The following is a 26681-nucleotide window of genomic DNA, read 5'->3' as shown; positions in this document are numbered from 1 at the left end:
ACTCAAAAATTGTAAATGTTGTGGTTTCACTCTTCAACACACCGGTGGGCTAAAGTAGTGAACTATTGTGTTTTGTCAACGTGACACTTTTTTGCTGATTGGCCGTGTCGGGTGGTGGAGGGTTACGACACATTTATAAATAACGTGATCTAACCCAAAGACGTTGATTATGAATCATTGTCAGCTCCTAGTTATATTTATAGCGCATCTCGTGCGTACATTGTGAACGGTAAGGTGGAAACGTTTCGTATTTTCCAAAGGGGCTTCTCTCTCTCTCGCACGCAGTCGCCAGCAGGGGGTTTCTAGGCAACATGCGCATTCGGATGCCGTGGTGCAGGCATCACGTTCAATAATCGTAGGAGGGACAAGGGAGGATGGTTGGGGCGAGGAGAGGGTAGCACTGAGGTATATGAGAGAGAGAGAGAGCGAGAGAGAGAGAGTGTTGATGGGGAATTAGCATAGGGTCTCCGTCTCTTCATCCCTCTAAATACAGGGGTCCCCATCTACTCCATCTCTGCCACTTTCACGCACACACAGGGCTGTCTCTCTATATATTCATCCACACACACATCTTCTTATATCTCCACACACACACAGACACGTCTCCCTTGAGCAACGGTGTGTCGCAATGGACGTGCCGTACGCGTTAGCTACGGACGGGCAGCTGCCCATCCTCTCCGTGTCGGAAGCCAGGAGCTCAGGGGCCCAGGGTGACCCGGACAACGGCGGTGGCGGTGGACGTGGCGGTGCAGGAGGAGGAATAGGAGGAGGAGGTGGTGGTGGCCCAACTCCAGCCTCGCTGGCCGCTGGAAGAGGGTTGCCACCGGACAATACGACCGATCCAGGGGGCACCTTGGCCATGCTGGACTGGCAGATGCAGCACTACCGGGACTTCGCTACCGGGGTGCAGGTCGTGATCCTGGCCGGCTCTGTCATAGGTAACGCTGCTGGTGGTGGTGGTGATGATGTGGACGGTGTATTTCGTATACAGGAATAACTGGTGGAGTGGTGGCGTAGTGGTTAGCGCACTGCGTTATGAACCCCCGCGGCGACCCGAGTGAGTGAGATTCTTATTCGCGGCGAACATCAGTGGCGGAGTGAGAGTCTGAACCGGTTCTGCCCCCCAATCCGCATTGACCAGCGTGGTGAAGTATGGCGAATTCCCTGCCACACCCCCATTGCACGTGATCGATATGGCGTGGGGAGAGGCTTTATTTATTTATCTTGGAATAATGAAACAGCACTGAATACGAATTGTTCTACACACATTATCCAACACGGAACTGCATTAGCATGAATGGTGAGCAGCTCCATTGATAAGTATTTGTGCATGTGGGAGAACCCACGATGCACAATACAAGTAAGTGTAATGCCAACAACTCGGCACAGATGGATCCAAGAATCCATGGCTGTACTGGCATATCCTGGCCACCTTGCAGCAGCCCGAGTCCTACAATGCTCAGCTTAGTTTGAGATCTGATGATTTCGTCGTAGGGACTGAAACTATACAAGCATATTTTATACGAAGTATTCTCACCACATATTTTTCTCTTTGACCTTCATGACTAAGAAATAAGAGCTCATTGAGAACACGTGGGTGTTAAGTGGATACCTGATTTTAAATGTCTTGAATTTTAAATACTGTACAGTATGCATCGCAAAAACGAATAACGTTTTTGCGAATGGCTTAAACTGATTTGTTGAATAATGTTGCGAGGCATATTTTCATGCGGGCAGGTGTAGAGACACGAGATTAACACTGACACAGGCTGAACACAACACTACATGTGTGGACTCTGACAATCCACTGCTGGATGAGGTCTGCCCCAGCGTTATTCGATCATACTTCACGCTGGTCAGTAAGGGTAGGTGAAGATGAGTAGCATAGACGTTGGACAACAGTACAGCACAACAGTAGATGTTGCTCCGCTGCCGTCTGCTGACAATGTAGCCCTGCAGTAGTCGACATTACCTACAAAGCCAGTTTTACGCTTAGTGGTCGTCCATCCCGAGCACTAACCAGGCTGAAAACCTGCTTAGCTTCGGAGTTGTAATAAGATCAGGGCGCATTTGGGATGATTTGCTCATAGGCTAACATTAGGTGTGTACTCTTTATATGTGTGCGTGTATGGTTACTACTAATGCAACTGCAATGGGCTCACAACTCCTTCGTTAATTTTAATATGGCATGTGTAATAAATTGTACGCAGACATAAATCATACTGTTGCATAGAAAATAGATGTTTGTATTCGTGTGCGAATGTGTGGGGTAGTCCTGTGTGTGTTTGTATTATGACTTAATATTTTAGGCGCGTAACAATCGCTCCTAATAGATTGTTCGGGTCGCGATAGTGCGTGTAGAAATAGATTGGTATGAAGTTATGTAAATTTTTCGTTAATTACCCTTTTGTGTTCATGTACGGACGGACGGGGGGAAAGACAAAAGGGACAAACCAAACAGTGCTGACGACACAATACAGACGAGACTGTGCAAAGTAGAGAGAACATCAATAGCATACACTATTTAGAGGGTACAGGGAGCACGGATCGTACAAGCAAGGCAGTACGTGTCAAAGAACACAAACCAAGAGTGTAGTCAGTACAGATGGCATACACTGCAGAGAGCACAATCGAGACAATACAAATCGTACAAATGCATACAGTAGACGGTATACAGAGTTCTCATACTATATAGGAGACAGTACACATTATGAAGTATGGTCAGTACAGATGGATGGTATAGACTAGACAGTAAATTATAGACAGAATAGACAATACATTACTGTACAATCAAGGCACAAATATTACTTTAATGAATGTAACCGTAACGATTAAACGGCACTTTATAGGACGGGACGTTCACATGCTAGGTGAATACGCCTATCAATGAAATTGTGGCTTATATGCGTTTAATACTTGATAATCACGGTACGGCATATATGCACGTGCCTGTGTTTATAAAATGCAATCGTGCGTAATGGAATCGCGCGTGTGGTTTAGATTTGATATGGTGTGTGGAATTGGCATTGGTCCCGAGTAATAACGCGCAGATGTCTGCATCAAGCAGTGGATTGAACATGGCTGATGGCACACTATTATGATGCACACATGATCGTATGAATACATATACAGGTATCCTTTGATCCTGGGTTCAAATCGGTGTAGAGCAAATGTAAGCATGCGTATAGCCAGTGCCGCAGTAAAATAGAAGAAGATGAAGAAAAAACGTCGACATCAGCGGGTCAGCGGTGATTCCACATGAAACCAAAGTGGACGTGTGGACGTGACACGAGGCTATTCTCTCCTCTCAATCACTCCCACCCGCTTATTAACGGAGCCATCTCGTCGAATTTCCACACACACAGCGAGACGTCAGGGCGTCCTTGGCCTCAGTGCAGCATATATATATATAAAGTATATACACACACACAACGTGACAGTTTTTGTAAAGCACTTTTTCTACGCAGCAAGCCAGTGCTTGTTATATCTGTTATCTGCCACGATGAAGGGCCGTTACCTGAAACGTCGCCTATTACAGTATTGTTTTCCTGTTAGGGCAGTGCTATTGGCCAAGGTGTTGAGGGTTTATATATTTTTTAATATGTCAGTGCTTGTTGGCATTTTGGGTCTGCACAAATCGCACAATGTGTTGAAATAAAATATGTGAAGTCGGATTTCATGTTAAAACGCCAAGTTAGGTGGAGCGTAGCTGATTTTGAATCGAGCAGCGCTGTCCACTTTTGTGGTGCTGAAAACCTCCCATCAAGTGCGGCTCATTGTGCGGCGTTGAGCGTGTGAGCTCTGCCCAGCGTTCATTGATCCGCAAACCGTTGTCTAAGAAATCATCGCATTTCCTGGGAGAGATAGGTAGCCGTGCTATTTTAATTACTGTCATATAAACATCGCGTATGCCGGTGTATTTAATGTATCTTCTAGTTATAATAGCCAAACATATTATTTTAAAAACAATAGATTAATTACATTAATTTATTTGAGGGAAAAATCATTTTTATACGTAGGAAGGATGGTTATTTACGTTATTTATAATTGGAGCAAAGCTGTATTTGACGTGTAATTCATCCTATTATAGTTACCTCAAATTATCCTCGTTTTTGTCAACAACAGGGACCCATCTTGCAAATCGAGTGCTTTTCCAATAACATTTGACAACCCAAACAGTATTTAACCAACCCAACTCTGCTTATGAGACCCTCAGGGTTCAAACTGGGCCTGAATTTACTTGCTAAATAACGTAAACCAAAATGCCAATTGGGATCATTGACTAAAACATATTTTGACGTGGAGAAATTAAAGGTAACCCATTTACTATGTAAAGCTTTTTCATAAAATTAAGATATTCTCTCAATATCCTTTGCAAAACACCATAGCAAAGTAGTACCCTCCCATATGCGTCTTAATGTCGTTGGGATTGTGCTATTCACTGTTTGAGTGTGGATATTTGCTGGAGGTTGTAAAGGGAACTCAGGATATTGAATATATAACAAATTATATTTCACACACTAGCAGGTGTAATGCACATATCTGCAACCTAGTTGATTTTTCCTCTGTGGTGTTAATTTGCAAGAGTCAGAGAATTCATCGATCACATTCTTAATAAAAGCAGTGCAGGGTGGACTTTGGGATGAGTCAAATTATTGGATTTTATTTTTAGAATAATGTATTGCTATTTACGTAACAGGTCCACGATAACAATAACGATATTGATAGCGGAGATAATTGGTTCAGGCAATTGAGGCAGTGCCTAATTTGTGTGTTCCCTGCGAATGTCTGTTGGAATTCGCAATGTTCACTGGTTTTGTTTTGGTGCAGTCACGTCCTAGGTAACATCCATTGTATCCATACACCCCGTCTTACCTCGCTGCCCATCTCCCTGACATGCATGATGCTTTCCAATTGAAAAGAAGATATTAGAGGCCCCACTTAAATTATATGTTTTAGCCTATCCTATTCGAACACAACATGGAGAAGGCAATGGAAACCAAATGGAATGTTAGATGGCTGTTCTGTATTAAGTGGCACGACAAAATGAACCGTGCTTTGTTTTTCATATATATGCAAAATCCTGTAATGTTGATGCATAGGCTGGGATGGGATCGAAGGAATACAATCAGGAGTTTGTTTTCCTCCGTAGTTATTTGGTGAGTATGTGCTCAAAAACGACATTGATAAGATTAATTGCCAATGGCCATAAACACAGCAATGTGTATGAGGCCAGAGTCTAATTTTAAGAACATGCAATAGCTTAAATCTTGACTTAAAGCTTCAGTGACTGCAGGAATTCATATTCTATGGGTCTTTCGGTAAAGTCACGTAGATAGGTTCAAAGAAAATAAGCTATCTACGTAACTTTACCGAAAGACCCAAGAATATGCAATAACTTGACAATTTTAATTGCCTCATAACCCCATAAAGAAGTCGTTATTGAGGAAGAGGCATGCGCTCAGAAAAAATACATCATGTAATAATACATCCTTTATCATCAGATAGTAGTTAATAAATGCATATTGTTGTACAGATGTCATGTCAACAGTACATTGCTTATCAAAAATAATATATGTGGCTTGCTGCTATCCTCTTGTATAAATTATATACTGTATTTTTCTGAAAATGTAATTCAATTTCCCAGAGATAGATTTTTTTCTTTCTTAAGCTACCCTATGGCTAAGTTGTGTAAATTATGCTTTATTCAGTTTAGTGAATATAGCTTTTGTCCTTTTTACATATTTCGGTGAATAAGACTGTTAGTTGTGCATATCTATATGGCTTTGATATTTGGCGATAATTTAACTTTAAAACGAAATGCCATATTTTCAAATGCTTTGTCAACTGTGTGTTAATTCAAGGTTCAATAACAACGTAGTTTTTAGCATAGCCTCTTTTTGAAATAACAAATGAAACACCATGTCCAGGCTATTCATAAATTTGTGCACCTGCAGTGCTGAGTATTTTAGCAGCACCCATTGCACACTTTAATATTCATGAAACAAACAATTTCAGTGGCAAATAAAAACAAGTTACGTGGCTATGAATATATACTGTAAACTTCTGGAAAGTGAAGATGGATAATTTTCATATATTAACAACGCACACTTGAGAGAATTATATATGATTTATATTCATTAATGAGAGCCGTAAGCTCTTTTGTCGTGCCATGCAAAAAGGAATATTCTCCTATAGTGAGTCTGGAACCCATTAAAACCCTCATATTGACCCAGCCAAGTGTTACTGCATGATCACCAATCGTGGTGTCCCAAGAGAGGTCACAGTCTCATTTGAACAGATGCTGTAGTTAACGTTCACCGGCCCAATGAGTAAATGCATTTCCATGTAAAAAAAAAAACGAAAAGTGGTATATGCCATATGTTATTTGCACTGCATTTGTATTGTTCATCCCATTCAGAAGTATTGACTTTGTCATACAGCACCCAAGGCATGTGACCACAGCTTTGCATGTAACTCACGAACTCAGTTCTGAATGCACTTATTACAATTTGGTTGCTTGGCAACAGATGTAAAGATGTCCACTCTGCAGTGCCTTGCCACTCTCCACTGATTGTGTCTATGGTTACTAATTTAATGCAATGTAACCCACGTTAAAAAAATATTTTGGTAAATACACATAAATTGCCATTTATATAAGGTAAAACATGTTGCCTGGGATTCAAATAGGTAATGTACTTATGGTAAAAGTCGTCTATTTACTAATGAAATCTGCGTCGAAAAGCTGAGCTATGAAACAAAATATATTTTTCTGGTAAACAAAATGGGTTTTACGTTTGTTTTCCATTTGCATTGCGGCTCTCAGGCCCAGTTTGAAGCAGGTTAGCATGTTAGTGCTTCTCTCCTTGGCGCACTTCCAGTCAATTAACCGTGAATGATTCCACTGTGTCTGCACACCAAGAAGCATGTTACGCAAGATGATTTGAGAATCCACTAAGCTGATTGAGTTGCCGCTTCATGTCACTGTAGGCATTTTTATAAAAATAAGCTATATACACACAGTAAATCCAGAATCAAATACTGTGTTTGCAACCTCGCTTTACAATCATTGGACAAATATGATAATTCAGTGCCCATTCTTTTTAAATCCTTTATATAAAGTTCGCTTGCTTGCTTGCGTGCTTGCTTGCTTGCTTAGGACCGTGCAAACCTTTCGGTCGTTTTTTAACCCACTTCCCGTGATCCAATCGAGCTGACATTTTTCACACAGACTCGTTGTGCGAGACAATTAATGTTCGTGAAAAAAATGTCCAAAATTTTACACTGTTTAGGGAAAACAAATAAAATATTTAATTACCAATTGTTTAATACTGCAATCATCTGACCCATAGGTGGCAGCCATCTCAAGCCAGAGGACGAGAGGACTCTAGCCGCCACGCATATAAAGGATTTAGAGTGAAAAACGTTGTTTTTACGGGTTATTCTTATTTCCCGTCAGTTTGCTTCACGTGTATACGTTTTTCTAATATATTGTGTAACCCAAAATGTATTAATGTAATGTTATGCGTACTTGTGAAGTGTTCTGTAATAATTTTATTGTGAAGGGCACTAGATTAAAAAAAGGTCGATTGATTGAAAATACTGTTGTTATACTACAATACATGTACAGCCTCTTTGTCAGTCTGCTGTTGGATGAGGGACTTGCAGTGCTGTGCATGTTGTAGGCGTGGTTTGATCAAGTTCAAGCTCACATATTAGGTATAGCCCTGTGAGCCATTCGGCTCTTGAATCGGGTGCAACCGCAACAAACCAAAAACTAAAACATGAACAAAAAACATCTTAAAGTGAATATGTGACTAAGTGCAAACAGAAAATCCAAGAAAAGACAGCAAAATATTGCAGAAAAAAACACCGTACAACAACGCTGTGTGCAAAAATCCCAGTGGGATGCAAGTTCACCATGCTGGTCAGTGCGGGTTGGTGAAGGTGGGGAGCACAACAATGGGGGTAGAGACATGCTTTAACCCGTAGGCTTACGCAACCAATAGTATCCATAATTACGTTTTTTTTTCATGGTTAGATTGTGTAAATATAAATGTGTCCTTAACCCACCACCACCCGGCACAGCCAGTTAGTAAGGTTTGTAACGTAAACAAAACGTGCCAATTAGCTACTACTTCAGCACACCGCTTGTGTTGGACAGTAAACCCACAACATTTACAATTTGAGTACGACGTTTCACTGATGATAAAACCATCTTCATCAGGTGATTTGCCAGAATTGTGATGAAGTCTTTCTGGTTCACCCTCTACTGCCCACAACTTAGCCCAGAAGCCCAATGGCAACCTGTTTTTGTATGGTGATCACCCATCTAAGCTCAGCCCTACTTATGATTGGGTACATTCTGGGAGATTTGGTCATAGGCAATGTTATAGTATTAAGTTGAAATTGAATGTTTGTGTCCTTCGTTGAAACCAGGTGAATTCCCTTGAGACTAAAAGTCTATTTTTCAAGGGAAACTTGGGACAACCAGCAATATAGTAAACATGTAAACTAATTATCAAAATATCTAAAATCATAAACCAAATAAAACATGTAATATTAAAGAACAAATAGTAAACATTAATTCACAATACATTTACCATAAAGACTATAAAACGGTAGTTGATATACATGTACTGTGACTTAGACATTTCACTGTGTAACTCAGTAACATTCAAATGCAGTTTTATTTTTACCCTTTAGTATTGAAATACTGTAGCCCCATGCTTGTATATGCATGGCTTAAGCACTGGTATTGTTGTTAAGTATTCGTTTGATGGCACCAAGTGTAATGTGTGTGACATGCTGCTCTTTATTAGTGATGCCTTTATGCTCAAAAATAAAATCCAAAATAAATACATTTTAATTCCGGGATTAATTTGTGAATGAAATAAGGAATAATGTGAGATGGGTAATTTGATAGTGGTGGGTGTGGGAGTGTTTTTTTCGATTTCACAAGGGAGCATGTGGTGTGAAATCATAATTATTTTTGCATGGTGGCCAGATGTAGCACCATATTTAAATATGAAATATCAAATTGACATATAACGTTCACAAATATAAAGGCTAAATAACATTTACAGCAACATATGTTTTTTGTTAATTTCAAGGTGTTACTGTTTTTTACATATAAAAACAACGCTACAACTGGGAGTGAATTATGTTGCCTGAAGGTGCATTGGTTTTTCTATTTTAGAAGGAAGGTAAAAAGGTCCCAGTGGTTTCAGGCAAGACACAAAATTATACACAAACAATCATATGTCTGCACTGTACTTGGTTTCACAGGCATCTGTAAACAATGGCTGTTTGTGGTCATGTCTTATGTCTACTAATAATTGTCATGATTTCACTCCATGAACCGTTATTTTTTTGTTTTGTCTGACAAAACATGTGGCAACACAAACGCATACTAACACTTTCTGCTAAAACACAATTTTTTGGGGACATTGAAAACAATTGATATGAATCAATCTGTGTAAGCATCGGAGGAAATGCTCTATTGTATCAAATATCAAAGCATTGAATGACTATGGAATAACAAATATGCGGCTAAAATATTGACAACACACTACGGCTGTAAAATGTTCTATATTGGGAAATATTTCTTGCAATTTTAAGTCAGTCGATATGTGCCAAAACAAATATTGTTCTGTAATCAAGGATACATATGAAGAGAGGAGAGCTGAAATATATACTGCGCTTTATTTTCAGAAGTTATTCTTTAGAATATTGCTGTGGATTGAGACACATGACATTGCAAGCGATAAAAATCATTACAGGAATTACATTTCTTTAAAATATCACATCTCTGCTTACTTCGTTTTAGTTGCATTGAGATGGGCGTATGTTATTGTAAAATAACTAGATTTGTGAATTTTTCAATCAATACAGTGCCAGGATCAATATAGAAATGAAATAAACACATTCCTAGGGAATAGCTAGCTGCAGATACTCCCGTTTAATTATCTCTACTTGGAATAGATAAGATTGTTAAGTGAAGAGTTCAAGGGGAAGAGCTTCAACTGTGAAACACATAAGGTTGCAACATACATTTACTGTATTTCCAAGCACAAGCTAAAGGCATGAATGTTACTCCTTTCAGACTTAAACAGCCTATTACATGCCTTCAGTAAATTTGGAAAGCAATTGTGAGACAAATTACCGAAGGTCGTTTTAAGGGGAGTTGCTTCAACATAAATTGCAAGGTGTGGATGCAGCCTAATGTAATAAGCACCATATTATTGTCAACCAGGCTGGAGCACTGGAGTCAAATCGAGTATGATCGTAATATTTTTGTGTTTCCCCCGCATTTTATTCAAATCACACGACTGGCATCAATTCGTGGGACGAAGTATCATATTCACAACTCTCCCAGAGCAATGCGTCACGCTGCGTCATATCACACGCTAATCGGAAGCACCTTACCACATGCCATAATACAGAGAAAGGCAGTCAAATATGTAATGCACCCAAGTTAAGATAAATAGCAATATTCAATGTAGTGGGTTTGTGTTTTTATTTGTAGTCTTTGGTGGCCAGGCTTAGACCATCAACTCACTTACATTTCAGAACTCTGGTGGCTGCCCGGATTTGAACAAAGGACTTTAGCCGTGCCAGCGCACTGATGTGAACCCCAAGTTACCGGCCTACTTCTCATCAGACCACCTATAATGTGTCGTTCTCCAGTTGGCTTCTTTTTAAATTGAAATGTCCATCCTATTCAGCAGAAAGTGAACTCTGAAAGCTGTTGTGAAACGTGCTATGCTGGTAGGGTGAAAATTACCCCCCCACCCCCAAACACTTCTGTCAACTGCTCTGTTGACCACGTTGTGCTGTGACTTTATTGGATGCTGTTACAGGTGGCTTCATTACACACCTTTGACAGGTGACTGAATCGTAGCAATAGAGTCATCTCAAGGTGCTAAGGGCAAGCTGCATTTTGACAAATTACAAATTTCATGTCAACCCAAGCAATACCTTTTTAAATGCAATATTTGCCGAAAATAGATTTCCGATTTTAAGATAATTCCATGCACGTCCGATTTACACGGTTGGCTATGTATGGTACAAGAGAAGTTCAATATATATGCAATACTCTTAATTAGTTTGATCTTCAAAAACAGACGTTACTTTGTACCGACACATCCATGTTCAATTTTAATGTGCACTTTTATTTTAGGGACTATGTTGTCTTGATGTGGTCTGGGACTGTCTTTGCTGTTATTGTATTGCCTTGCCCAAGTTTGGGAATTGATGTACTTATGCAATTTGAACTTAGCCAACTTGACAATTTGGTCGATTTTCAATCGGCTGAGTCCCTATAAGCAACATATATGCTGCATCTTTGGTTACATTGGATGCCTGCCCCATTACTGACAAACAGAGATTATGCAGCAATGCTTTTAATAATACTTGGAAAGTCTTCAAAACAAATTAACCAATGCAACTGAAGCTTATACCTGAGGTCAATGACAATGTCTTGCATGATTAGGATTTTCATGATGGTGTATGCAATATTTTGAATTATTTACATGCACTGCTCAAGGCCTCATCATGGCCAGTGTGCATCACCGTGGCACCGTCTCATGCCAGGGTTTATGCATTACAAGTGCCACAGCCGCCGGCAAAAACAGCAGGACGCAGTGGGCAACAGCAGGAAACAGACGGCATTGGTAAACTTCAGGCAGCAACTAGAAATAGTGGGCAGCAATGAACATCAGACAGCACTGGGCAGCAGCAGATGAATTTGAGTAACGTCATTTAGCACTGGACAGCAGCAGACGTGAGCAGACAGATTTTGGTGTCGACTGATTTGAGACAAAAAAAACGTGTACACTGTTTGAGCAATATTTACATTTTGCTCCGAGAAAGCATTTAATTTCAAATGCATGCTGAAGTGCATTTGAAATAAAATGTAAAGTTAAATACAATTAAATTATACTGTCTCATAACATCATATATTTACACTTCGGATTAAAAGAGGTTTCACACGTGCAAAATATGAATATTCAAGACCAAAATCTATTATCAAATATTAAGGGGCACAGCCAAAACATGCTAAATACATACGTTTTGAAATATCATACTATTAAAATTTAGGTTTTTTTATCACCGATTCTGCTTTTGTGAATAACCATTGAACACGTGGCACCATCAAGTGACCTATGGAGCTGAGGCACGTGATGAACAAGAGCGATGACAATGTCATCATGGCCAAAGCTGTTGATGCCATGACATCTCGCCAACGCTATCTTCTGCCAGATCCCACAGCGGATGGGAAAAAAAAGCATTGAATGCGTGGTACCATTGATTGACATGCAGACCCAGCAGCAGATCATGAACAATAAATTAGAAGCACTCGCCACTGCCGCTGACATAAGGACCAGCGCACATGATGAGCAATTCAACTTATGAATGTGATGCATAATTGATCGATGTATGCACACAGCACGACATTAGGCTTAGAGCACAAGAAGACAGATTCGCACCCTGCCAAAACAGCAGATGTACTGTTGAAAAATGCATGCGTGGAGGAATAGGTGGTGAACACACTGTGTTTTAATAAAGAAAAAAAAAATCTTGGTATGGAATATTCGTTCCGATTTTTACAACGTGTAATGCAAATAAGTGTTGTTCTAACACCGCTCTGCAATGGTCTTGAGAAGGCTTTAACTATTTGTTTTGGAGGGGAGGATTGGTAAAAGCTTTAAAACCAACATTTATTTGAAGAATGTCCATGCTAGCTGCATTGGAACACTTTGCAGTCCACGTTTGACATATATATATTTTTGACTGTCATCTCCACTCAAAAACCTCACTATTTTTTGCCTCTTCATTTGCCTACTCTTCACGAAAGCCTCCTTTCGGTACAGCGACACGAGTGGGCTTTCAGGTGTAATGGTCTAAGTATATAGATACATATTCAAAACTATTCGAAACGTTGCTACATTAACAACTAGTACCATTTTCTCAAAATATTTTACCCGGGCATTATACAAACAGTACTTGTAAATATCTGGGGCCAGGGATAGTGTATTGAGGTTAAAGTCTCTTTTACGAATAAGACATGGAATAAAAGCCCTAAAGGGACCCTCCATTCAGTGGGAGATCGCTCTTTCTCCTTTGCTGCATCTGTGTCTGCAACTCCCCACCCCCTGCCAGCTGTCCTGTTGCCTTTCTGCCCCTCTTCAAGTTCAGGCTCAGGCCCTTCATTTGTTTCCCTGTATCTATGACTGCCTCTGTAAAATAAATATGCTCACTGTTTCTGGAAAGCATTATCAGTTGTGGTAACATTTAAATGCAATGTAAATACACATTGTGATTTTTTTTTTGGGAAAACGGATAATAAGTAATGGCACATCCATTATTTTCTTGCATTCGCATACACCATTGCCGACAGAAGAGTTTCCACAAGAGGGATCTCTAGGAAGCCCCTCTAAAGGGTTTACACTATGAGACCTCCTTTACCAGTGGCAAAATATAGTAATAGGTTTTTACCCTTTCAACTGGTACAAAAACTGACACCTTTATACAAGGCATCATGTTTGCAATAACAACAACACAAGCAGTCAAAATGCAAACAAAAAGAAACAACTCTGATGGTGGTAATGCTATGCACTGTCCTTGAAGTTGATTGGTCCACACCCGAGACAGCTTTTCTTAGAGCCTAGTCTCTATTGGTGTTGGACCAGATGACGCCAAAAGGCGTACAGGGTAAAAACCTATTACTATATCCTCTAAATGGTATTTGGTCTACTTTTGCATGCTGGCCAGACTTCTTGGAAGAGGTCAGAGTAACCATAGTCTAGCCCCACTTCACATGACCTGCCGATTTACTTTATGTGGTGTACTCATTTATACTGCTCGGTCGACAGCCGCCCTGAGAGATTTAACTGGCCACTGCTGGATAGTAAGCTCGGTCTGCTAACCATTACACAAGGGCAACATCAACATTGTATCACAAGCAGGCATCATTCTAACTGCTAGTTGATTCGACTCAGCAACGGTTGCTATTTTATGATTCAAGCGTTTGCTACTCTGATTCTTCTTTCGACAGGTAACCTGCTGGTGCTGTGGTCGACACGACGGACAGCCATGTTTAAGTCGGTGACGAGCCGCTTCCTGCAGAACCTGGCGGGTGCCGGACTTGGTGCTGGTCTGGCATGCATGCCCCCTGATCTACTCCTCAGCTGCCACCCACAATGCTGCCCCTGGCTAGCCAATCTGCCCGTCCTCTGCCGAGGACTGAAGTTTGCACACCGCCTCTTCTGCTCTGCCCTTGTACTCTCCTTTGGACTGATCGCGATCGACAGGTACCTCTCCACAACTTTCCAATCACAGGCAGATGCCTGTAAGCCCAGAGGGCTAGGCTGTCGCTGCATATTTGTGCAGGGCTTAGTGATTTTGTAGAAATGTTTACTCCGCTATGGGGCTAATAATGGTAATGTGAATTCAACGTAATTTATTCTGTTCATCGTCTTAATTAAAGAACATTCATAAATCTTGGGAATTCATAGGGTCTGATTTCATGGAACAGGTCAAAGGGGCAACCTTTGGCATATTTGTTTGGCTGCTTATTTTTGTCTAAGGTTTATTAGTGTTTTGTTTTGGATTTGGCATGCAAATTATAAATGTTTATTAGTTATGATTGGCATGCTGAAATAAATACAGTATGGAGCCTTCATGCAAGTGAGTTGTTCATATTTAAATGCACGTGTAGTCATATCAGGCACTTTCTTACATTAATAAATGCAAAAAATATATATTTTAAATTGAGCTTGTGTTATATCAGATGAGAGAATGCATAGTTCATACGCTGTAGGTGAGTACTTAGTTTCTGTATCTTTAATGAAAAATTATTTATCAGCGTCGGCACTTAGGTTTTAGTGATTTGATTATTTAGAGATGTATATATTGCATGACAATTGACTCCACAAATTACCAAGTGCTTATATTGAAATCTGCTCATCGATAGCATGTGTTTACACCAATTATTTAATATATCTTGCAGGTACTACTCTGTCCTGTACCCTCTGGAAAGGAAGATATCGGAGAACAAAGCCCGGGACTTGGTTGTCTATGTGTGGCTACATGCGATGGTCGCGAGCTTTCCCGTGTTTGGAATGAGCTACACCATCGACCTGTTCAGTGCCACCTCGTGCCAGCAGAGTTCACAGAGGCCGTCCCCAGCCCAGCTGATCTACACCATCATCTACCACGCCACCACGGTGCTGCTGCCCATTGTGGTCACATTCACGTGCATGATTATGATCCGCCGTGCGCTCAGTGCTAGCCAGAAAAAGAAGGTCATCATCGCAGCCCTCCGGACTCCACAAAACACAATCTCAATCCCCTACCTGTCGCAGAGAGAGGCGGAGCTGCAGACGATGCTGCTGCTCATGATCGCCGTGTTCTTGGTGTGCATGCTGCCATACTTTATCCTGGAGGTGTACCGGACAGTGGTGGACAGCCAGGACCTCCCAGAGGCCTTGCTGCTCACGGCCATTTGGTTCCCCAAGCTGCCCCTCTTGGTGAACCCGCTGCTCTACCTTGGCGCCAACAAGCCCATCCGCAAGGGGATCCTCGTCTCCCTGGCACAACTGCAGCGGCGCTACAGCCGTCGCAACACCGTGGGAGCTGACACGGTGCCCTTGGGCGAGGCTGCCCAGGAGCCATGTGCCCTGCGCTCGGGCAGTCAGCTGCTGGAGATGTTTCAGATCGGGCAGCAGGAAATTTTCAAGCGCAGCGAGGAAGACGACAGGGAGGCAGGTCCTCTCGTGGGAAGCCACACTGGTGGAAGTGCCAAGGCGGAAGGCGCAAACCAGAAGATGCTCATGTCGGATTTGGAGGCTTCACCAGTTTTGTACGACCAAGAGTCGAAGGACCCATTGCCCGGTACAACAAATGCAGAGACTTCCTCTCTGAAGGCGCAGTTTGGTTTCGGGCCATTTGAATTGCCCCCGCAGTGGCTTGCGGAGAATAGGGGCAGCAAAAAACGGCTTCTGCCACCTCTGGGCAACACGCCGGAGGAGCTCATTCAGTCGGAGAACAAGGACTACAGACAGAAATGTGAAAGGAAAATAAACAGGAACAACAAAGTCAGTGATCTTACGGATCTCGACCTGTAACAGACAGCTATGTACACGTCCAGCTATTTGTTTACAAGAAGAACTGTCCATAATTTGTTAATACAAATGTACCTTGTTTGCTAAGTCAATCGTGAACGTTTATTTGTCAACTTACATCTTACGTGGACCTCTTTGTGTGGCTCTTTACAAAAAATACATAACTGGATAAGCTGTGAAATGTGTTAATATTAAGTGGCACACATTTGAATGGATCAATATTTGGAAATGTCTGTGAAACACAACATGTTATAATAAATCTAAAACTTAATATAAATAAATAATCTAGTAGAGATTCCATTCATATAGTAAGGTGCCAACATGTAGTTGTATCATCATTTGCTATCCAAGATTGAATACAAGGCATTTATAGACATTTTGGACTTCGTTATTTTTGTCATATCCACAATCGTTGCAGTAAAACTCCACGCATCAAATATTGTGAAATCACAACCCATAAAAGCGAAGAGTTATTTAAAATAATTATCCACGAAACGATGTATCATTTTACAAAGTGCATCATGGACGAATGGCAAAGTCGCACATATAGATGAATATGTAAGTAATGTTCATTTTAGTCACATTAACACATTACGACATAGTGAATGGTAGTTGGCGCTTGGATATGTAAAATAAAAATATTATTTAAAATTGTAATCCTTACTGGGAAATAGCGACAGTTTTTTCTTCAAATGGGCAAATTCATTATCACAATAAAGTTTCTACTTTAATGTTGTGTTGTTATCTGTGAATTCAATTGTAATGATAAAGAGTGAAAGTGTTAACCACCACTGATGACATACTCATTTTTACAACCAGCAGTAAATACCACAACAAAGGATTGAAGAACTTTCAAAGAAGGCTGAAAAAAAGGGGGTCTAAAGATAAATATTTCAGATATATTACAAAAAACGAAAGTTACGCACAGGTTAATTGAACAAAATAATACGAGTTGTAGGGACACAACTGGAACCAAACAGAATTGTATATATCTAGTGAAATTACCAAAGGCAGACCAGGATCAAAATTATTAATAAAATAGGGAAGGAAAAAGCAGGTTGTAGTGCTTTTGCAAAACTACATTTGATAATATAAAGCAATACCAATGTGCCTATTGAGGATAGTTTTAATCAATGCATCACCTGATATGACATATGGATTGGAAACATAGTCAATGACAAAGCAAATGGAACAAAAGTTGAAAATTACACAAGTATAGAGAAATGCATGGTGGGAATTGCAATGAGAGACAGAATAGGAACTCATGAATCAGGGATCAAATACAAATGAGAGACATAATTTTGAAGTAATAAAGTGGGCTTGGGTAGGACACATCACAAGAAGGGATGATAGAACACGGATGAGAATGGTGATTAAATGGTAGCCAAGCAGCAATGACATCAGCACATGCATTGTGCCATCGCAAGACCGTGAGGGATGGGGGGGGTCTTCATTCAGCAGCGAATAGAACATGATGATTAACAGAGTACATCGACTGTCATCGCACAGTTTAGGGAGATCTCTCAGATGCTGAACTGTTGTGCATACATTTTATTAACAATCCCAGCTATTGTCATATTTTATCTTTTTTAACACTGGCAAATTAGTACTGTGTAACTTTCATCCACAATGTAAATTGTACACGAATGAGTTGTCGACAAATGATTAAATTTGTATAAACAAAATGCTGTCTGATCTTGTTATTTCAGCTATTTTTGCGGGTTGCAATATCTAGCCTGTAAAAACAATGAACAAGAATACATACTCAAATTTGATCATATCCATGCAATATAGAGAACTCCTATTAACTGTGGCAAAGTGGTGGACCAATGCCATGGATAAAAAATATCCGTGAGGTTATCTGCGATTTTACCCTTTATCTGCGGGAAAAAAAAAACTGGATAATCTCAAATAATTCAAAATCTCAGATAATAAATCTCAGAAAATTATAAATCCAATAAAATCGGATTTTTGGAAGAATAGGGCCACTGATAATCAGTTTTTACAGAGACCCAACGACTTCCATGGATGATTCGAATCGTGGACAACAGAGTAATGGATAATAGTTCTCCTTTATTATGCACCGTATAAGGAGAACATGTTGTTTTATTAGCAGTAATAGTGAGGAGATTTAAGGTCTGCATAGGAGGCTGTGGGATGTATTATATCCTGAAAACGCTGATTCAGGATAGGGGCAAAATGCGCTTGGCTGTTCCCCTTCCCTGAACACCCATTGCCATGGCAACCCCATCTCGACTGAGCAAGGGATGTGAACGATGCGTAATGCAACCGCAGTGCGTCAGAGAGAATATTTGTTTATATTTTTTTATTTTCGGGAGGTATAAATATCACCACGTCACTTTTGCATGTTCCCCCGAGTGGCTTTTTATTCTCAAAATAGGTATCTTTTGTAAAAAAAAAAAAAGGTTGAAGGTTATGTTGGTGCATATACAGCAGTCATATATGGAGCAGAAACTCACATGGGTATGGTGTGTAAGTAACACAAATGGAGATGCTTTATTTTTTTTTATTTTTTTTTACACATTTTAATTTCTACCTTTCGGGGGTTTGTTGGTACTGATAGTTTTGAAGAGTCACACGTTTCAAGGTTACACACATTGAAGCCTATAAACATACAGAAGAGAGTATGTGTTAACTGTGAGTATAATATTGGTGTGATATTTTTACAATAATTCATATACTACAGTACTTTTAATGAACGTATATTATGAGGCATCAATATTAAATTTACAATTCAAAACCCGAATATAATAAAAATGCACAGCATTGCCAATTCCCGAATCAATGTTCACTTAAGAAGGCATATGTTAAATAACATACTCCTGTGGGGGGAGCTGGGAGGAACGTTGGGTTGCTCGGTCAATGACCAGGGTCAACGGCGGCGTGGTGTATTCCGCAAATATGGTCGATTGTGAGGGCGGGCACAAGCCGGCGTGAGTAGGTTAAACGTTGAGTTTTATAAGAGCACCACGGGGTGACCAGCCCCTCCCCACCCAGCCCCACCCCTCCCACTCCCCACCCAGTCCCACCCTCCCCACCCAGCCCCTCACCACCCAGCCCCTCCCCACCCTCCCCACCCAGCCCCTCCCCACCCTCCCCTCTCCACCCACCCCCACCCCTCCCACCCCTCACCCAGCCCCACCCTCCCCACCCAGCCCCTCCCCACCCAGCCCCTCCCCACCCTCCCCACCCAGCCCCTCCCCACCCTCCCCACCCAGCCCCTCCCCACCCTCCCCTCTCCACCCAGCCCCACCCCTCCCATTTTTGGATGCACGACGGACGGACGGACACAATAATCCCCTGTGGGCTGGTGTAACCAGGAGGTTCCTACCAGTATTAACATTGCCTTATCATTTTACAGGGAAATGTCTTAACGAAACAGTGCTAACCAAATTCAAGAACGCGTTCATGCCATAATTCGCCGAATGATAAAAGAAAGCATCCAGGCCAGTGAGCACTTTAAATCTCCTATATGCAGCTTGAGTTTGAGATAACGTGACCTCTTAATAACATCATGAACACAGATCAGCCATTATAACCTACTGGCGGTCCGAATGCACAAATAAAAAAAATTACCTATCGCTATAGTTCATATACATTTCCATTAATCTAAAGAATGATATTAAATCGCTGCAAATGTAGAATTATGTATTCATCACAACCATTGTTTTTATACCCAATTAAAGTTGCATTGTTTTTTTTTCAAACACATCCCATACATGTCAACCCATACGGTTCACCCCGTATTCTTGTACAATGAAATTGAGTTTTCTGGTCCATTGTTTTGTCTATTTGTTTTAGTTTCTCCCTTGTGATGGGACTTTGTAGGATGAACGTTGAGATGTATAAGGGCACGGGGTGACCAGTGAGGTCTGAATTGGTCTGTAAGAAGGTAGGCACTGATTAGGGGTTGAGAGGTATGACATCCCTTCATATTCCATTCTTGTCTCACGAACAGAGACGTTGTCTCAATGTGTTTTCATCAGCCCGATGAACTGTCCTGAAAACCAGATGATTAATTGAAACTCATAATAATAACACTCCTCTATGAATGTGCAGTGTTTAGTGTCATTTAAACACCCATTGTTCATATCTCCCGTGCAGGAGAGACAACGCATCTCAATTGTCTCTCAATTGTCTATAAAAAAAAAGCACATTCAATGGGATTGAATGAAAGCTATACTCTTAGGTTTTTTCGGTAAAGTCACGTAGGCAAAAAAAATAATAATAATAAAAATAATATAATTATTATTTTATTTCTATTGTTATTTGTATTATTTTTTTATGATTTATTTTTAAAAATAATAATATAAATAGTAGTTTATTTGTATTAGTATTACCATTACTTATTTATTAATTATTTTTTACCTACCTGACTTTACCGAAAGAACAACAAGAGTATGAGTCCTTGCAGTCACGAAAGCTTCAAATCTAGAATGAATGAAAGCTATTGAATGGGGCTGGCAAGTGGGAACCCTAAGAAACCAAACGGTGTCACGTGGTCCCAGTGCTTTAAACAGTTGCCTAGCAACGGCGTGGTCCAGTCAGGCGAGCCAAGGCCCGTGCCGGTAATGATGAACAGACGTCGGCGTTTATTGACGTTTAACAATTGTTATCACTGTTAAGTCGATTCATGTTATTTCTTGGTAAATGTTTCAAGTTGAGCGCGATGCAACTCGTTAATTGTCAGTGACATTTTACAGAGAACTGCGGGACATATTGATTGTTGCGTCGTTGTAAACCTCAGCGTTTGTATATCTGTGGCACGTCAGATTTAAAGTTGTACATCGCAACCGCAGGGAACTATTCCGTAGTAGTGTTTTTTTAAGAGTGAGTTTGTCAACAGCAATTTGTTCGTGAGCGTGCACAACGACACAGCATACAGCAGTACGGCATTCGGTTATCTATGATCACTGTTTCATTGCTTTCATGGCTTTATTTTGGTGATTTTCGAAACGTTTTTTGGTTTAGGCCATGTTTGTTTGTTTTAGTACGGAGTTAGACTGATGGCCTTAATCTAAGTTGTCTTGTGGTTGTTGTTGTTGTTTAACTTGCATCCCACTGGGATTTTTGCACACAGTGTTGGTGTACGGTGCTTTCTCTGCAATATTTTGCAGTCTTTTCTGGGATTTTCTGTTTGCACATAGTCACATATTCACTTTAAGATGTGTAAATGAACTTGAACTTGAAGGTAACGAAATGTTGTGTAACAATCCCCTCGCCCCGGGGAGTCGCAAGCAAAATAACAACAAGTGTGCAAGAGCCGCAATGCATGCGGATACGAGATGCTTCTTAATTACCGCAAAAAAAACGCCACGAAAGCAGTCCTTAAAGAGCCGTGGGCCTTTACGACGTGCCGTGGTGTAATTATACCCAGAGGTTATGGATTGGTTCTATTTCATCTTCCTGCGCAGGAGTTGACACAATGGGCAAATAACATGAATGGGTACACCGCAGTTACATAGCTGTCAACCCGGAGGGTTTACCCCGTATTCTTGTACAGGGAAATCTATATAAGAACGGGAGACACAGCAGAGCCTCACCATTCTGGCGAATTGCCCGATGATGCTGGATGCAATTACCAGCGAAACGTCGTACTCAAATTGTAAATGTTGTGGCTTCAACACACCGGTGGGCTAAAGCAGTGAACTATTTGTCTTTGTCAACGTGACACATTTTTACTGATTGGCCGTGTCGGGTGGTGGAGGGTTACGACACATTTATAAATAACGCGATCTAAACCCAAAAACGTTGATTATGAACAGGGAAATTGAGTTTTCAGGTCCATTGTTTTGTCTATTTGTTTGTGTTTCTTCCGTTGTGATGGGACTTTGTAGGACGAATGTTGAGATTTATAAAGACACGGGGTGACCAATAAGGTCTGCATTGGTCTGTAATAAGGTAGGCACTGATAAGGGGTTGACAGGTATGCAGTTAGTCGGTCATCAGTAGCCTATGTAGTGTGGTAAAGGGTGGGTACTCCCACCACCTCAAGCATGTCTCATCAGTGTGGAATTGTAGAGCTCAATATATTGTAGTGAACGCCCTCCGCCAGCAGAGGCATGTGTAGAGCTACACTTTCATTTTACATCTAAATACCGCTTGTCTATTTAGAGCCAGGTATAAGTATGATACATTATTCTGTATTTGTGTATATAGTGGAGGGTTGCGAAAGCCTACGTGTTAAACTGATATTGTTTCCTGCATGCGCCTTTCGTGCAGGATTTATTGAAGGGCTTCTTCACATTCTTGGTTCTTTCGGTAAAGTCACGTCGAAGGGAAACAATAAAATTATAAAAATATAAAACAATAACATTCTGACGACATTTCGATTGCAACACAAGCAATCATCATCAGGTGTGGTTTTCACATCAGGTGTGGTTTTCACACCTGATGATTGCTTGTGTTGCAATCGAAACGTCGTGATAATTGTATTGTTTTATTATTTTATTGTTTCCCTTCTACGTGACTTTACCGAAAGAACCAAGAATATAAATCCCTGCAGTCACGAAAGCTTTAAATTAAAATGCTTCTTCACACTTTAAAGTGACGGTCTTCTCATTTTCATATATGCAGTCGTATCTTACCCTGCGTAGTTAATCAATTACATATTGTACTGTATTTGTAGTTTGAGTGTTGTTCTCTTATATGTATCCTTTTTATCCAAAAACTTCAGTGGTCGGTTGCATACAAAACCTGAAGTGGAACCGGTTTGGATTTAAAGTACTCTAGTACAATGTAAGGGGAAAATATAACTTAAGACGTGTTATTATCTTGGTCACGTTCTTATTACATTAAACCATTATTTGAAAGGAATGGGCCTGACATTTCAACAAGAAGCTGCTAAACTATGGGGACCTCATTTGCCAGTAAAAATATGATAATTGGTTCTTTACCCTTCTATCTGGTAACAAAACTGACACCTTTTTGCAAGGAGTCATGTTTGCATAGACCGCAATACCTGCAGTCATAATACAAACAAAAGAACATAACTCTGATAATGTGCACTGTCCTTGAAGTTGATTGGTCCACACCCGAGACAGCTTTCCTTCGAGCCTAGTCTCATATGGGTTGGACCAGATGACGCCAAAAGGCGCACAACTCAAGGACAATGCACCATCAGAGTATGAGAGCTCGGGGCAAGCATCTACACTATGGGGACCTCATTTGCCAGTAAAAATATGATAATTGGTTCTTTACCCTTCTATCTGGCAACAAAACTGACACCTTTTTGCAAGGAGTCATGTTTGCATAGACCGCAATACCTGCAGTCATAATACAAACAAAAGAACATAACTCTGATAATGTGCACTGTCCTTGAAGTTGATGTTCTTTTGTTTGTATTATGACTGCAGGTATTGCGGTCTATGCAAACATGACTCCTTGCAAAAAGGTGTCAGTTTTGTTGCCAGATAGAAGGGTAAAGAACCAATTATCAAGAAGCTGCTAAATTTCAAAGATTCAACTGATATTTCCCTCGGAATTTTTACATTAAATAAATATATTTTAATTCAATTTTTTGTGCTATTAGTGTCCTGCCATGAGACAAGTTTAATTCATTTTGATATTTCGCAGACTAGTGCATTATTTAATGTTCGAGAAATGGCCCATAAAAGCGAATATTACAGAGTTCCCTCTGAGATTCCTCCGTGACCTGTTTTGTACACATTAGGGGACAGCACTTTCCACCTACTCTGCCACTGAGAGCAACTTTTGGCAGTCAAACCAATATATTAATTCTCAAAACTGGAATTTAGGCAAATTAAATGCAGAAGCAAATTTAATATTGGTTTAACACGTAGGCTTTCGTGACCAATATTATTCATAATAAAGTTTTTGGTTTAGATCGCGTTATTTATAAATGTGTCGTAACCCTCCACCACCCGACACGGCCAATCAGCAAAAAAGTGTCACGTTGACAAAAGACAAATAGTTCACTACTTTAGCCCACTGGTGTGTTGAGGAGTGGAACCACAACATTTACAATTTTTTAGTACGACGTTTCGTTGGTAATTACATCCAGAATCATCGGGCAAAACATCGTACTCAAACATTGTAAATGTTGTGGTTTCACACACCGGTGGGCTAAAGTAGTGAACTATTTGTTTTTTGTCAACGTGACACTGTTTTTGTTGATTGGCCGTGTCGGGTGGTGGAGGGTTACGACACATTTATAAATAACGCGATCTAACCCAAAAACGTTTATTATGAACAAATTTAATATGTAGTTTTTTTGTGCTATAAAGTAATTAGTGGCAGGGCTGAGATTAACAACTCGCTACACTTGAGAACCTGATTTAATAACATACGGATGTATGGATATGTACCCAAGTTCTCAGCTGTGCCATTTCTGTGCTCTGACCTCTGGAGCTATCCAGCCACTTCTCCTGGGATAAAAAAAGATATATATATTACAGCGTTGTCCCATAAACCCATTCATGCGATCCCACTATTGCACAAGAAACCTGGGAACTTAATTGTTTATAAACTGTATAGCATGTCGTGTATGTATTAAAAAAATACTGTACAGGTTATCATCCTGTTTAAATTGTTATGATAAGAACAAATACGCGATAGACAATTTGATAACATTGAAAGCCACTTTATGCCAATACATCCTTATTTGTTTTTTAGCATACAGTATTTCCTTAACATTTTAATAACATAACTTACCCTCAATTGAGCAGCAAATGCAGAGATGGAAGCAGCATAGATTTCCAAAATACCCATGTCAGAAGTGGTAAATACAGTTGATATAGCTACTGATCGTTTTTCATGCATTTATCACTGGAAATATTGTATCACTCGACATGGACGTGCAAAGAAATCCGGGCAGATGCAATGTGCACTTGACATCGGAATTTATTATATCTATATGACTCTAATTTGCAAAGCCATATTGCTGTTCAAGCATGCTGCTTTATATGAAACATTTGTATTCTGATTATTTTGGTAATACATTATGAGCTTAAATATGATCTTGACCAACGACAATCTAATTTTGACCATATACTTAAACATCGTAAATCTTTTCTATACCCCGTCTGAATTACGGTCTCCCCACACCATCTTTATCCTTTATGGTTATGCGATGCCACCATCCATCTTATAATATGGCCAATAAAAACGCTAAGTAACCTTAATTTTATTCCCTGTATATATGATTTATTTTTGTTGGAAGAAAGTGGGGGCTAGCTCCATACACGTGACTGTTGGCAAATTAATAATACAGGGCAGATTTTATAGTGAACATTTTCTGATCAAATGCAGATAGAGGTGGAGCTCACCTCCTCTTTACAGCTCTGAGCCAGTTGTGGAAAATCCATATCGCTAGCTTAGTCTTCAAAGGATAATCCAAGTGGTACCCATTTTATTGACTCCAGATGGATACTGAGCTGAGTTAACACCAAACCAGGATTGGAACTTACAACTTACTGCTGAGCCACCTGATCAGATATAAAACACATAAAATAAACATAAATTTCGATTTAAAGCTTTCGTGACTGCAGGGATTCATATTCTTGGTTCTTTCGGTAAAGTCACGTAGAAGGGAAATAAAATAATAATTAAAAAATGCCTTTCCAACAGCCCTGTTTCTTCACCTGAGGACGGCTGCTTGCGTTGTGGCCTGAAACGTCGTGAGAATTTTATTTTATTATGTTTTATTTGTATCATGTTATTATTTCCCTTCTACGTGACTTTACCGAAAGAACCAAGAATATAAACATATAAACTCTTCCGATAATATGTACGCCACTTATGCAATAGCACAATCACCGAACAAATTGCCAACACTCTCCTGAATCGCATGAAGCCTTGTTGATTACGTCACTGCATTGGGTGCTTGTTGTTTGCAGGGCAACACGACGTGTTAAAATGGACATCGTACGGGGCAGCCTGGAGGAGATTTCGCGTGCGCCCTCTTCGGGACGGACCAGGCCAGGGAGCCGCGCGGGCAGTGCTGTGGCTGGGGAGCGGTCCCGGTCCAATGTCTCTCCTGCAGGAGGGGCCCTAGAGGTCTTGAGTCCTGAACCTCCAGCCCTAAAGGTCAGGGACTTTGGCATGCTCTTAGTATATATATACACACACCAATGTGCCTAGCATGATAATGATACGCACATTGTTATACTACAGACAGTGTGTAGCATAATAATTATTTGATGAAAACATCGGGAGTCCACAGAGACGGAATTGTGTTTTGCAAAGCAGAACTGGGAAATTGCAGGACTCTATTTAATATGCCATTCGAGTAAAGTACATAGTGTTATTGTGTTTATGATATATTCTGATGAATGACCTTTATTACACGAGTGCATTGATTTATATTGCACTTTCATGCATAGGAATATTGACATGGGAGGACATATGTAAGCCGACCCAAGCCATATGGATTAAACCTACCAAAACGGGTTTACAAATTATGACATACATTTTGAGTAAACTGAAAACGATGCTATTGAAAGGTTGTTGTCTTGATGTAGTTGTGTATATTTATAACTCGAATTTGGAATTGAGTCTTAATTAATGGGTTAT

At 40.4% G+C, this 26681-nt stretch overlaps 2 protein-coding genes across 2 annotated transcripts in view; both read left to right on the top strand.

Annotated features, from left to right (window-relative positions):
• Window positions 1–390: 390 nt before the first annotated feature.
• GPR176 (G protein-coupled receptor 176) lies at window positions 391–17780 on the top strand. The gene is made up of 3 exons (XM_061551163.1): window positions 391–938; window positions 14060–14319; window positions 15018–17780. Exons 1-3 carry the CDS (start codon window positions 629–631, stop codon window positions 16128–16130), a joined length of 1683 nt encoding a protein of 560 aa, XP_061407147.1. The 5' UTR covers window positions 391–628; the 3' UTR covers window positions 16131–17780.
• The window catches only part of FSIP1 (fibrous sheath interacting protein 1), a 37837-nt gene continuing 27780 nt past the window's right edge, over window positions 16625–26681 (top strand). Inside the window, 3 exon segments of the mRNA XM_061551140.1 lie at window positions 16625–16659; window positions 20657–20716; window positions 26006–26195. Coding sequence (XP_061407124.1) covers window positions 16625–16659; window positions 20657–20716; window positions 26006–26195 — 285 coding nt within the window.

The sequence above is a fragment of the Lethenteron reissneri genome, chromosome 14 (genome assembly GCF_015708825.2).
Source record: "Lethenteron reissneri isolate LAM-NWPU_2019-01 chromosome 14, ASM1570882v1, whole genome shotgun sequence".
Classification (NCBI taxonomy): domain Eukaryota; kingdom Metazoa; phylum Chordata; class Hyperoartia; order Petromyzontiformes; family Petromyzontidae; genus Lethenteron; species Lethenteron reissneri.
The sequence above is the reverse complement of the archived record's forward strand: the minus strand, read 5'-3'. Positions and strand labels throughout refer to the sequence as shown.